The sequence below is a fragment of the Abramis brama genome, assembly GCF_963993115.1.
Source record: "Abramis brama genome assembly, chromosome: 16".
NCBI classification, from domain to species: domain Eukaryota; kingdom Metazoa; phylum Chordata; class Actinopteri; order Cypriniformes; family Leuciscidae; genus Abramis; species Abramis brama.
The window spans coordinates 30,777,484-30,790,142 of record NC_139978.1 but is presented as its reverse complement, the minus strand read 5'-3'; the positions used below and the strand labels follow the sequence as shown (position 1 = coordinate 30,790,142).

Genomic DNA, 12,659 nt, shown 5'->3' with positions numbered 1-12,659 from the left:
GAATAAATCATAAAAAATAAGAATTGTCAATTTTGATTTCATGGTGACTTGTACTAACAAACCATATTTAACATTTGGTGTGTCTGCTGTTAGTATTTCTTTTCACATAAATATTAATTCTTCCCAAAGTCAAACTGTATGATTTCTGTATTGCATCTTTCAGTGTCACTCCCCGGAGTAGGTTGTCCAAGAAACTAGATTACAAAGACTTTGTTTTTCCATCCATTGTTGGAGTTGTTCTCTGGGACAGTTAGTGCTTTATTTTGGAGGACTGCCTGTCCAGTGGAGCAAACAAAGAGCATCAGTTTGTGGATGTCTGTGCCTGTGCTGCTTTCTCTGGAAGTGTGAGCGCTCGCTCGCTCTATTTTTACACCCCAGTGTTCTGAGAAAAGAGTGACTGTGCTCCAGTAAGTCTCCCGTGTTGGAGATTCATTGTTTTGTCATAGGAATGATGTCAAGGCCTTTTTGCTTTTTGGTCACATGTTAAATTAGTGTCAGGACTGATAATACAAAAGAACCACTTGTATCATGTTTGCCATAGAGCAGCTTGACACATTGTTGCTGTTATTGTAATAAATGACCACATTTCTGTGGTGCTAGCAACATCAAGGATATGGGTAGAGAATAAATGAACGCATAGTGTTTAGTGTTAGTTGCTTTAAAATCAAAGTGTCTGCCAGATGCACAAATGTAATATGTAAGGCGTCCGCTAACAACTAATTTGATCATCATTGATTAATCTGTTGATTACTCCTTAAATTAATCAGATATTTCACATCTGGCCCAGTGTTCTTATAAAAACAATGTGCAAGTTGCATACAAATAAAGGTTACAATATTGTAATTGATAAAAATAAAAAAATCTGTTACTGTATACATTTTTTTTTCCCTTCAAAATCATTAAATTGAATTATATGTGATCAGATGGGGTCAGTAACTTTTTTTAAAGAAATACTCTAATTTCGCAAGGATGCATTAAATCGATCAAAAGTGTCAGTAAATGCATTTATAATGTTACAGAAGATTTCTATTTAAAATAAATACTGTTCTTTTGAACTTTATATTCATCAAAGTATCCTAAAAAAACAATTATCACGGTTTCCACAAAAAAATAAGCAGATCAACTGTTTTGAACATTGATAATAATAATAATAAATGTTTCCTGAGCAGCAAATCAGCATATTAAAATGATTTCTGAACGATCATTTGACACTGAAGACTGGAGTAATGATACGGAAAATCCAGCTTTGCGTCACAGGAATAAATTACATTTTAAAATCTATTCAAATAGAAAACTGTTATTTTAAATTGTAATAATATTTCACAATATTAATGTTTACTGTATTTTTAATCAAATAAATGCAGCCTTTGTGAGCAAGCATAGAAGACATTCAGAAATATAAAAAAATCTTTGAAAAGTAATGTGCATGATTCATAATATGTGCACAACATTTATAAAAATTTAAAAGTAGCATGTCTAATGTGAAAATGTTTTGGCCTGAATATTTAAATAGTAGTAGTAATAATAATAATAATTTGTTACATTTATATAGAGCTTTTCTCTGCACTCAAAGCGCTTTACGTATAGAAGGAGGAATCTCCTCAACCACCACCAATGTGCAGGATCCATCTGGATGATGCGACGGCAGCCATACTGCACCAGAACTCCCACCACACACCAGCTTACTGGTGGAGAGGAGACGGAGTGATGAAGCCAATCAGTATATACTATGAGGATGATTAGGAGGCCATGATGGACAGATTTGGGCAAATTTGGCCAGGATACTGGGGTTGCACCCCTACTCTTTTTCCAAAGGACATTCTGGGATTTTTAATGACCTCGTTTTAACGTCTCATCCGAAGGACGGTGCTTTTTGACAGTATAGTGTCCCCGTCACTATACTGGGGCATTAGGACCCACACAGACCACAGGGTGAGCGCCCCCTACTGGCCTCAATAACACCTCCATACAGCAGTACTGCAAATATGTGTGTGCTCTTCTGATTTAACATCTTCATGTCCAAGTCAAGCATGTTAGAGTGTGTGTATTAGCTGCTAGTCGTGTCAGCAGGTCATTATCATCCTAAGGTGTTGCGCTAGTATGAACCGAGACGCCAGGAGATTGTCAGTGGCCGTAAAACCCTCTAATCTTCTTTTCACCGCTAACAGAGACCATGTCATGAGTGCATGGTTCATGACCCCTGATCTCTTCTTGTCTTACCTGGAATTCCCAGAATGATGTGTGTTACTCACACGACAAATTATGTTTACAAACCCAGCTGTTGAAGTTCATTTCTGTTGGATTTGAGTGACATCAAGCTTACATCATCAAGTTAATGCTGGGAAATAGATGAGGTCAGAGCAGATGGCGTTTCCACCATTTCCTCATTCTCTCTTGTTTTGGTCTCCATAGACACTTAAATCAGTAACCGAGGAAGTGCTCAATCTCACAGCTGAACGTTCTTCCTGAAATGTATCGTGGCGTAAGAAGGAATAATCAATAGTTTTACATAAATTTGTGAGGGGTTTCGGGTTTGTATCCCATTTTATTCTGATTAAATGCAATAAGCCATTAATTGTTTTAAGACATAAATAGTAGTGATGCACTGACGTTTCGGCAGCCCGGAATATTTGTCCAAAAATTAATCTTCGGTTATGTCCGAAACGGTGTTTTCATGTTTTCACTTTTCATTTCCATTTTAGTTCTGTTCTCAGGAGATGCATAGACAAAACTTCACTAAACATTATTGTTATCACGCCTCCCTAATAATTGCAATAAGCTTTGTGCTTTGTTACTTTTGAGATGAAACGTAGTCTGGACTTTAAAATCTGAAGAGGAGGAGCATTTTGCTAAATATATGCACTATATTACATAAATATTCATTATATATTTACTTAACCTGTAAATGTATGTTAAATATAATCCGTCATGAAAACAAGTTTCTATTACAGCCACAGTTTAAATGTTTATATTTTAACAAGGAATTGGAGTAGAAGAAACTCTTATATTAATAATTATATCATTAATATAATATAATAATACTTAATACTTACATAATAATTGTCATCACTAATAAATAAATAGCATAAAGCCTTACATATGCTAAGAATGCAAATGCAAGTAGAAGATACTCTACTAAAGCATAAAAAATGTTGCAAAGTTTCCTCAGCAGTGCGCAATGTTGAAATATTAAAGTGAACACCGGTATCCTGCGGATCGCTGCAGTCTCTTAGGAATTCTTAGGAGTGTGTGTGTGTGTGTGTGTGTGCATACGCTAATATTGTATACACTCCATCTGTACACACTTATACATGTTGGTATTGATCCGTGTGTGTGTGTAAATGTGGGCCAGTTGTGTATTAGGATTACATAAGAAGAGGAGCCGGCAGAATTGTAGCAAGAGAGAAAGAGAGAGAGCGCAGACATGAAAACGGTGCTGTGCCGAAAGTGGGCACGCGCTGTGCAGTCGTTCAGGACTCGCCGTGGCTCTGTGAGTCTTATTTATAGTCCCTCTCTCTCTCTCCCTCTCCCTCTCTCTCCGGGTGCCTAATCTTCTCCGCCTCAGAGCTTAATTAGATTGGAGGTCGGGTGGCCATGGGGAGAGATGAGTGTGAACTGGCTCCCCTTTGGTTGCTGCGTGCGCCTGCAGAGAGCCCAGAGATGGAGGCGGCGCGGAGGGGCGCGAATCGAGGTGCGGGGGGAGTCCACGGAGCTAAGGAACAGCTTCATCATCCTCTTCTCACCCAGGCATGCGTCATGCCTGCTCAAACTGCTGGTGGGGATGGGAAAAAAGGCGCTTGCGGTGGCTTGATCCTCCAGGGATAAACCCTTCCATCAGCTGCCACCTTAGAGAGAGGATTGTCGTGTTTCTACCCCCCTTTCCTAGATCCCGCAGTAGAGATCTCGGGGCTTGATTTGTACAGAGTTGGTTTGTATCGCGTCAGTGGGCGTGTTTTGTGATTGTGTGCAAAGTTTCTGTCGTATATATCATGATGTTTTGTGTTGTGTGTTAGTGTAGCGTTTGGGTTTGTGGCTTTGTTTGTGCTTGGGGAAAGTTCTGGTGTTGTGCATTAATCTGATGTACTTTTGAAATAAAACTTTGCGAATGAATGATAATGATTGTGAAGCGAGTGGAACGTAAACCGCAGATTCAATGTTTAATTGCGACGTAACGAAGCATCCTTACTTGATGTGCGTGTGCAATAATGAGCCGGTAATGCAGGTGCAGGTGTAGGTGTGTGTGTGTGTGTGTGTGTGTGTGTGTATGGAGTGGTCTTCACCGGCTCCTGTCGCATAGCGTAGCTTTTGCTGGCAGCGGCTGTACTGCCTCTGTTGATCTATCTGCCGTGCTGTTTAAACTCTTTCATTGTCTGGGATTTGTGCTTCGGTCATTACCGTGAGATGCAGAGGGGAGCAGGTGTTTGGGGCTCTGCATCCCTCAGGTGTGAGGCGTATTTTTAGAGTGACTGGCAAATTAGCGTGTGCGAATTGATGTGCATGTGTGCGTGCATTTGGGCTGGGTGATGTATTGAATATTCACAGTGGTTTAGCAGTGAAGTTAAGCAAGATTATGAATATTGCAATCATTTAAATGTGCTTTTTTATCAAGTTTACTAATGTCATTAGACTAGTTTCACAATCCCTCGTCTCAAAACTCGCAAATATGAGAGTGTTAAGACAGAGATGTTTTAATCTCTTAAAATAAATGAACAGAATTGGCAAATATAGTTTTTAAGATTTTAATATTTGTGAATCTGTCCAAAACTTAACTTCAATTATTAATTAAGCCTTCTTGTGGCATTATTTTTCCATATATTTAAATGTTTTAAATGTATATAAACATGAATGCTGTTTATTACTATGTATATTGTTATATTGGTTTCTTGTGTTCATTTGGTTTAGAAAACATGCCTTGATTATTTTTAAATAGATGTTTTAGTTGGTACATTTAAGCAATTTTAATCTATTTAATCTACTCTGAAGAACCTTTTAAGCCATTTCAGAGAAAATGTATATATATAGTGTGTGTGTGTGTGCGCGTGCTTTTTTTCTGAAATGGCTTAAAAGGCTTCCTTCTGACCTGGTGGATATTTATAAATACTATGTTATATTTTAATTTATTTTATCTATACCACACAGCCCTAGTGTGTAAAATTGCTATGCAATTACTGGGAATATTATTCTTTGTGCATTGGCATTCTGATGTTTTGTGAACTTTTGAACTAATCAAAATTAGTAGGGCTGCCCACAACTAAAGATTTTCCTTGTCGACTATTAGTTGTTCATTTAAGCCATTAGTCGATTAGTCGGGAGAGAAATACTAAACCATAATAATGATCATTTAAAGTATTAATTAAGGTCTCAAGCGCACCCATAAAGCTTGCCAAAATCGCATGAACTTTTCTGAGATCAGAACGCAAACAGAATAGATAGCATATAATATAAATAACAGCCTTATAATGAAATTATTTTTTAAGTGTAGGACATAAATATACATTTTAAACAAACAAATAAATAAATATACAGCAAACTGAAACACTTATTGTAATAGAGAAATAGGCCTATTAATCAGGTTGATGGACAAGTAGTCTTTACATTTAAGAAAAATCAGTTTTTCAGAGGTCAGAACACAAAGAAAATAAATATACGTTATAAAAATGAATAAATAAATCATGAAACACTACAAGAATATGGACAATTAGGCTATACCTGACTCGCCATCACTCCGATCTCAGTCTTCTCATATTATGAGAAAGACACCAGAGTTTGTCCTCGTTGTCGGGGAGAAGTGAGCTCTGTGTTTTGCTCACAACGAATTCGGCTTTTGAGAAGATGCACTCCGGTGGCGTGGATGTTAAGTTAAACATGTTAAGTTGAACACATTTATCTAGGTTCACCTAGGTATCTAGGTAATTTTTTTAATTACTCATGTTTGAGGTCGCACGTCAACTTCGTCAACCCTCTTCTGCCCGACATATTACCGCTTGCGTGACTTCACCAATTCCTGTGGAGGTTAAAATTTACTTGACCAGTCCTCTTCTTGACGACTTTTAGGGGGCAGCCCAAAGAATTATTGATAGACAGATATATTGTTTTGACCATATAATGAGCCAATTTGATATTACCGGCCTGATGTCGCTTTGGCTGATATACAGATGTGTTTGTTCATTCTCGTATCAAAAACCTACCAATAGCCTCGTAAATAGATAGTAATCATTTTCAGTGAATATTGTGTAAAATAACTGTTGATTTTACAGTTTTACAATTGTAATTGACCACCCTGCTTTCTAGATACCAGCATCAGCCATTAAACAACCCTATATTGGTTGACCACTAATAAATATCAATTAGGACTTCCCTATCATATGGAGGATTTTTTTTATTATACTATTGTGCCTTTGCTTTTGCTCAGTTGTTCTGTTGACAAGTGTGGCGGTCGATTTACTGCTCGTGTGTGTGTGTGTGTGTGTGTGTGTGTGTGTCCTCTTTGTCAACATCTAACCTGTTGTATCTGCTTGTGTGGACAGGCTGTTCAGACATGTTAGCATTACTGGCTGCGATCTGCAGGTTGGGTTTACATGCGCCCCTGCTCACCCGGGTCTGTGTGGTGTGGCCGGCTTCACGCTGATGGTCCTGACGCATTTCAGCTTATTGGGAACAGCAGGGTCCTCCTCACAGGCTGCTTACGGGGTCCCGTCCCTCTGAGATTGAGCTGAGCCGGAGAGAGGAGAGTCTTGACCTTGTTGTGAGGAGTTTACTAAAAGACTAGAGGTTTTTTTAGGTTAGTTCTCAGGAGAGATGGGTGACAGCTTCCTGTGGAGACGTCTCAAGTATAGCAGTCAGGATCTTAATTTTTATATTTTTGGGCTTGGATTTGCTTTATTGGACAGATGGAGATGATGGTATGTTATTTTATTAATTTGAAGAGGGGGATCAGACTTGAACCTGTGTCAGCAGCATGAGAGCCAAGGCTCAACATATCTGGAACATGTGTTTTAGGAGCTTTTCAATGTATTTAGACAGAAACCCAGGTATATGAATCTTTAAAGGACCCTCATGTCATTCTAAACCTGTTATTTTCTTTTGTAGAAATGTATTGTTTTGCAGAATATCCTAATCGCTCTTTTCAATGCAGTACAGTACTGCAGTTATGTAATTTTGTAGGCCAACCTTTAAGTTCGCTTCACCCTGGTTCCCTCGACAAAAACCCAATAGTAATTTTCCATTGGCTTTTGGGATTATTACTGAAAATAAGCTCTGTGATTAAAATGTTCATGATTCTTACACGTTCCGTTCGTCAGGGTAATCTTGACAAATCAGCACAACTTTATGAATTTTGAAGCCTAAATACAATCGTCTGAAGGAAAAGCTTAACATAGGCTATAAATGAACTGCACCATGATCTCGTGCCTTAAATGTCACCACCATTAAGCAAAACCACTCTTTCAGCCTTTATTTAAAAACAGTTTTCCTGAACGTTTGAGTTAGAATACTTTGCAAGAGTGCAGGTATATACACAACAAGGCTGTAAAAGCGAACTAGCGAGTTATTAGAAGAGTTTCCTGTTTGTGTGATGACGTTTAATGTCCCCAACAACCTCTGTAGTCTCATTTAGCCACTTTATGGCCACTTTATTTAGCCATAGGTGGTATTACTGATGTTTTTTACGTGAAAATATCTGGTGCTTGCGCTACAAACCGTATTTCAAGCATTGAACCAAAAACCCATTCAAAAAACCTACAGACTTCAGGAAGATGAAACTGGAAGTGCTAAAGTGCTAATTTTCATGATTGGCCCGCAAAAATACATCATACTTGCAGCACTCTGTAAGGATGGGTCCTGTCCAGCAATGACTTTAGAAATGTCGTAATAGTGACCTATGTGAATAAATTCCTCCAAATAACTCCTCTGAAGCCAAACAATAGCTGAATATGACCAAATTGAAATGTACATTTTTATTGGCTGAAAACCTTCCTCACCTCCGCAGCTCTCAAATCGTATTCGTGTGAGTTCAGATATGCTTTGACGTCGGTGAAGATCATCCTAATGCTAATTTCTTGTCGCTGACATTTTCTTGTCGTGAAAATTCATATTTGTGGCGAACTGCTATTTCGCATAAATGTGTTTTTGTTCATTAACTTGGTCGGACAAACTAGATTAAGAGAAAATGCTCATAATTGTTGTTTATTTTAACATTTGCAAAGCCTTTGCGGGGCCTGTCTTTGATTTATGAAGCGAGCGGCTTTGTAATTTTCCTTTTCGCTATGAAACTGTCCATCATTTTCCAGAACAAGAAGGTGAGTGCTAGGTAAAAGCAGCTTGAACTGCCTTCAAATGATGCAGCATCTTTAGCTCCCTCGCTATCTGTCTTTCTCATCACCGTCTTATGAACAATATCTCCACTAGCCACCCACAGAAAGCAGCTCAGTGCAAGAGGAGAGGAGAAGAGCTGTCTTAGCTTATCAGCATCAGGCCCTTTATTTACTTTATCTCTGTGGATTAGTTTTATTTGCTGCATAGCGCACTATCCGAGTGCTTGTGGAGAGCCCGACAAATGCACATGTCCACACTAATTGTACGCGTCTGTAGTAGTCTGAGGGCAGATATCCGCAGGCAGAATCCTCCAATTAGAGCCGTACGCTAACGGGGACGGCTTAGATAGAACAAGGGGAAGTGTGTGTTTGTAAGGAAAAGCTAAAGGGAAGTGCAGAAAATGAAAACTAAAACGTATGTGTGTGTTGCACATCAACCATTTTGTCCGTAGGAGGACACTTAATATTCAACAATATTATCGATTTGACTGAACTGACACTATTGGAGGAGAACTGAACTGAGCTGGACGATGACATCACTGTTTTCTGCAGAGCTGCTTTATAGATGAAATTAACTAATTTAATTATTGATGATCTTTACAACGGAACTGAATCAACACTGATCTGACTTTAGCTGAATAATGACACTATTTTCTTCTTAGAGCTGCTGTACAGCTGAAATTAACTCTGCATCATTAAATCATTTTCCTGTTATCACTGTAAAGCTGCTTTGAAATATGTATTGTATAAAGCACTATATAAATAAAGGTGTCTTGACTAGACTTAGTTTTGGCATCAGAGTGATGTCATACATGATCTGTACTGTGATTGGCCAGCCCTGGTTCTTTTAAAGGAACGTTATCAACAGATAAAGCATTGATAACTTGAATTAATTAACAAATTAATAACAAATTATACAACTACTATAAGTATATCAATTTATCCAACCTTACCATTGACACATACAGTACACTCACGTTAAGCAGTTTATATAGCAAACCTCAAATGCTCGATTTGTTATATTGTCAAAAAATTGGATATATACTTCACCTGCGTACTGTATACTCGCATAATGCAATATATTGTCTGCTGCGTGATTGTTTACATTGTCACATCACATTAATTTCTGTGAAGCTGCGTTGAAACTGTGTGTATTGTAAAAATCGCTATTTAAATAAATTTGACATGGAAGGGAGAAACTTTAATTTGAGTAGAATCAGGTGTAGATTAGGATATTGTTTAGTCCAAACAGATTTCTTATTTAATTAAAGCCGACTATTTAAAGAAGCTTTAACCGGACCTACTGTCAAAGTCGGCGTGGTTTAACCTTGTGTCGTCATGGTTTAGTTGAGGTTGGGATGTACTGTTGCTTTCCAGTTAATCATCAATACTGATGAGCATGTCTGTCTGTTCATTGGAACAAACACACCCTTGAGCTGTGTGTGTGTGTGTGTGTGAATTTGTCAGGCTGGTGTCAAAAAGAAAGATATACAGACCCTGGTGTCATTCACAGTGTGTTTATGGACATCGGCTTACATAGATCTATGAGTTAACATGGATTCAGTCCTCATGTGTAATAATTCTTAAAAACAAAGAAATGATGCTTTCGCCCACGTGAGCTGTGGAAATGACAGGCCCATCCTTCATACTCACTCTCCTGCCGTATGTGGTAGACCCTCATTTTGACGCAGTGACGTATCGGGTCGTACCAAATAATGGGGTGTTCACTGGGTGTTCACAGGTATTTCTGTGTAGATACTATATAGCTGGGGAGGGGGTCTTCATTTGTTAATTTAACTAATATTCATTTTCATAATGTCATTTTAAGGAATATTCTGGGTTATTTACAATGTAACAGTGAAGTGTGTTATGTGTGTTTTTATCTGTTTGGGGTCGGTTAGATTTTTTAAAAGTTTTTTAAAGAAGACATTAAAAACAGTAATGTTATGAAATATTATTACCACAATTTAAAATAATTGTTTTCTGTTTTAATAAAATGTACTTTATTCCTGTGATGGCAAAGCTGAATTTTCAGCATCATTACTCCAGTCTTCAGTGTCACATGATCCTTCAGAAATCTTTCTAATATGCTGATTTGGTCCTCAAGAAAAATGTATTATTATTATATATTTTCTGTTCGCTGTTATTGGCCCAAACTGGACTGGCAGGGATGCTTAAATAAATATCAGTATTTTGTGGTGCCACATATAGTTACATGAAACTGGGAAAGAACATTAAAAATGGCACACTTCACCTTTAAACTGTACAGATAGAATCTGTGGCATGCTGTTGATTAAAGAAAATTGCATAAAGTACAGTAATTGACTTCTCCCTCAGTTTTTACAAATCAGTGAAAGAAAAAAACATTTTTGAGATGGGGAGGAGGAACTGCTAATTATGTGTGTCCAAAGTAATTGCCACAGATACTGTCATGCTTACAGTAATTTGGACTTGACCAGGAATATTCCTTTACTATTATGTGTGCATCCATGTAATTATGAAATAATTAGTTCATTTAGGACCAATTTGTGTATAGGACACTCAACCCTACATGTCACGCTGCACAGCATACTGAAATTAGTGACGCCTGACTGGTGATTTAATGGTGGTTTCTTTCTCTTTTCCATGCAGAGCTCAGGAATGGAGGAGACGGTTTGGGAGCAGTACACTGTGACTCTACAGCGGGTATGAAACTCTTTGACATGAACCTACTCAAACTAACCCACACCCTAGCTCACCCACTGCAGGTTTAGATATGTTGTAGAAGAGCGGCTCGGCAGTGAACAACAAATTTCATGTTTGTAACCAAAGAGGCCACATGCTGCACAGATAGATGATGGCCCTCTTAACAAACAGACCAGAGCGAGCCTAACTGCTCCGCCAGCCCCTCTAACATATAACAATTCCTGAGATGCCCTCAAGCTCAAGATCCAAACTCACCAAACTCAGTGTGCTGGATCCAGGAGAATATTAGCTTTAAGATTATGATTATATCTGACTATTTTGTAACATTCTAAATGTCTCAATGCCACTTTTTCATTCATTTTTTTTTTTTTTTAAATCATACTGACCCCAAACTTTTGAACAAAAGTGTATGTATAGTCATTATTTAAAACAACAACAAAAAAATGAACAAAACAAAAAAACTATTGAATATGACATGCACATTCTTTTCCCTCTATTCTGTTATGGAAATACTGGAGGCTCACTCTTGTTATTTATTGCAATTACTTTTAGTAAATTAACAGTGTGATCAGTTTCTTGTTACCTTCATAATTATATCCATATGGGCACGTGCATGTATAAATGAACAGTAGATATCCCAAATAAGGTGTTTGCATGAGACATAATTGTCATATGCATGTAAACATGGACATTGTCACTAACAACTTATTAGCATCAAAACATTTTGTGCTTGTGTTCTCCTTTTAGAAGTGCTTCAGCCTGTCAGATGAAGTTACCCCTCCCCCTCTCTCTTCCCATCTTGTCTTTCCTTCCTCCCATTCCTCTTTCCTCCAACATCATGCACAACAGGATGCGCATCTTTTATCTCCCGCGTGACAGATCGCAAGGGTTCACACACTATCCAAACACACACTGACACTATCACCACCATCACATATCAGACTCATCCTGGGAAAACATCTCAGCTCTTTGACATGTCAGATCCCTGGGTTCAGATAAGAATTATCTCGTCTTATCGCTGCAACATAAAAGGGAAGATATAAGCTTTTGGAAGTTTAAAAGAAACAGGATACTTAGAATGAGGACAAGTTTATATGGCGTATCATGATCTATAAGGGCTTGACAGTGCGAGCGATTTACTCGCATTTTCAAAGTAAAATGTATTTAGGAGCACATGTGTGAATTAAAAAAGTAAGTCAGGAATCGCAATACAGGCTAACGTGATTATTAAATAAGATGATTAAGCTGCATGTTTCAAAGTAGCAATGCGGCGCCGTTGCACGTTCTACAGCTCCCAATCAGTGAATACTGCACATTATGCTAATAGAATGCTTATGATGAACTGTTGATGAATTACAATGTTTACTTTATGGTGTTCATGTAATATGCTGTAGATGGCTGTAAGAGTGCATATTTTATCTCCTGCATCTTTTTTGAATGAGCAGCCGGCAATAGTAAAGCATAGACATTTCAAAATAAGTCCCATTGCATTTTATTTTACAATTAAAACTGCCACATTTTGCATACGTTTCTTTCCTGGTTATTATCGATAATTTCCTGGTTATTATTATAAACTGTATCCTGCAATTAATTCAACTTAAATTTAGCTATTTTTTGTGGCACAATAATCTGTTTACTTATAATAAGTATTATTATATAGAT

At 37.8% G+C, this 12,659-nt stretch overlaps 1 protein-coding gene across 8 annotated transcripts in view; it reads left to right on the top strand.

Annotated features, from left to right (window-relative positions):
* tjp2b (tight junction protein 2b (zona occludens 2)) overlaps positions 1 to 12,659 on the top strand; it is an 83,289-nt gene that overhangs the window by 37,531 nt on the left and 33,099 nt on the right. For 4 of the 8 annotated variants that reach the window (XR_014609490.1, XM_084138698.1, XM_084138702.1 and 1 more), the window contains one exon: positions 10,944 to 10,997. Coding sequence is in view for 6 of the 8 variants with exons in the window: in XM_084138698.1 (XP_083994824.1) it covers positions 10,944 to 10,997 (54 nt within the window). In the remaining 2 variants the exon portion in view is untranslated. Of the gene's footprint in view, positions 1 to 3,562; positions 3,776 to 9,887; positions 10,054 to 10,943; positions 10,998 to 12,659 lie in introns of those variants that run through there. The other 4 variants (XM_084138700.1, XR_014609491.1, XM_084138699.1 and 1 more) reach the window with 4 other exon arrangements.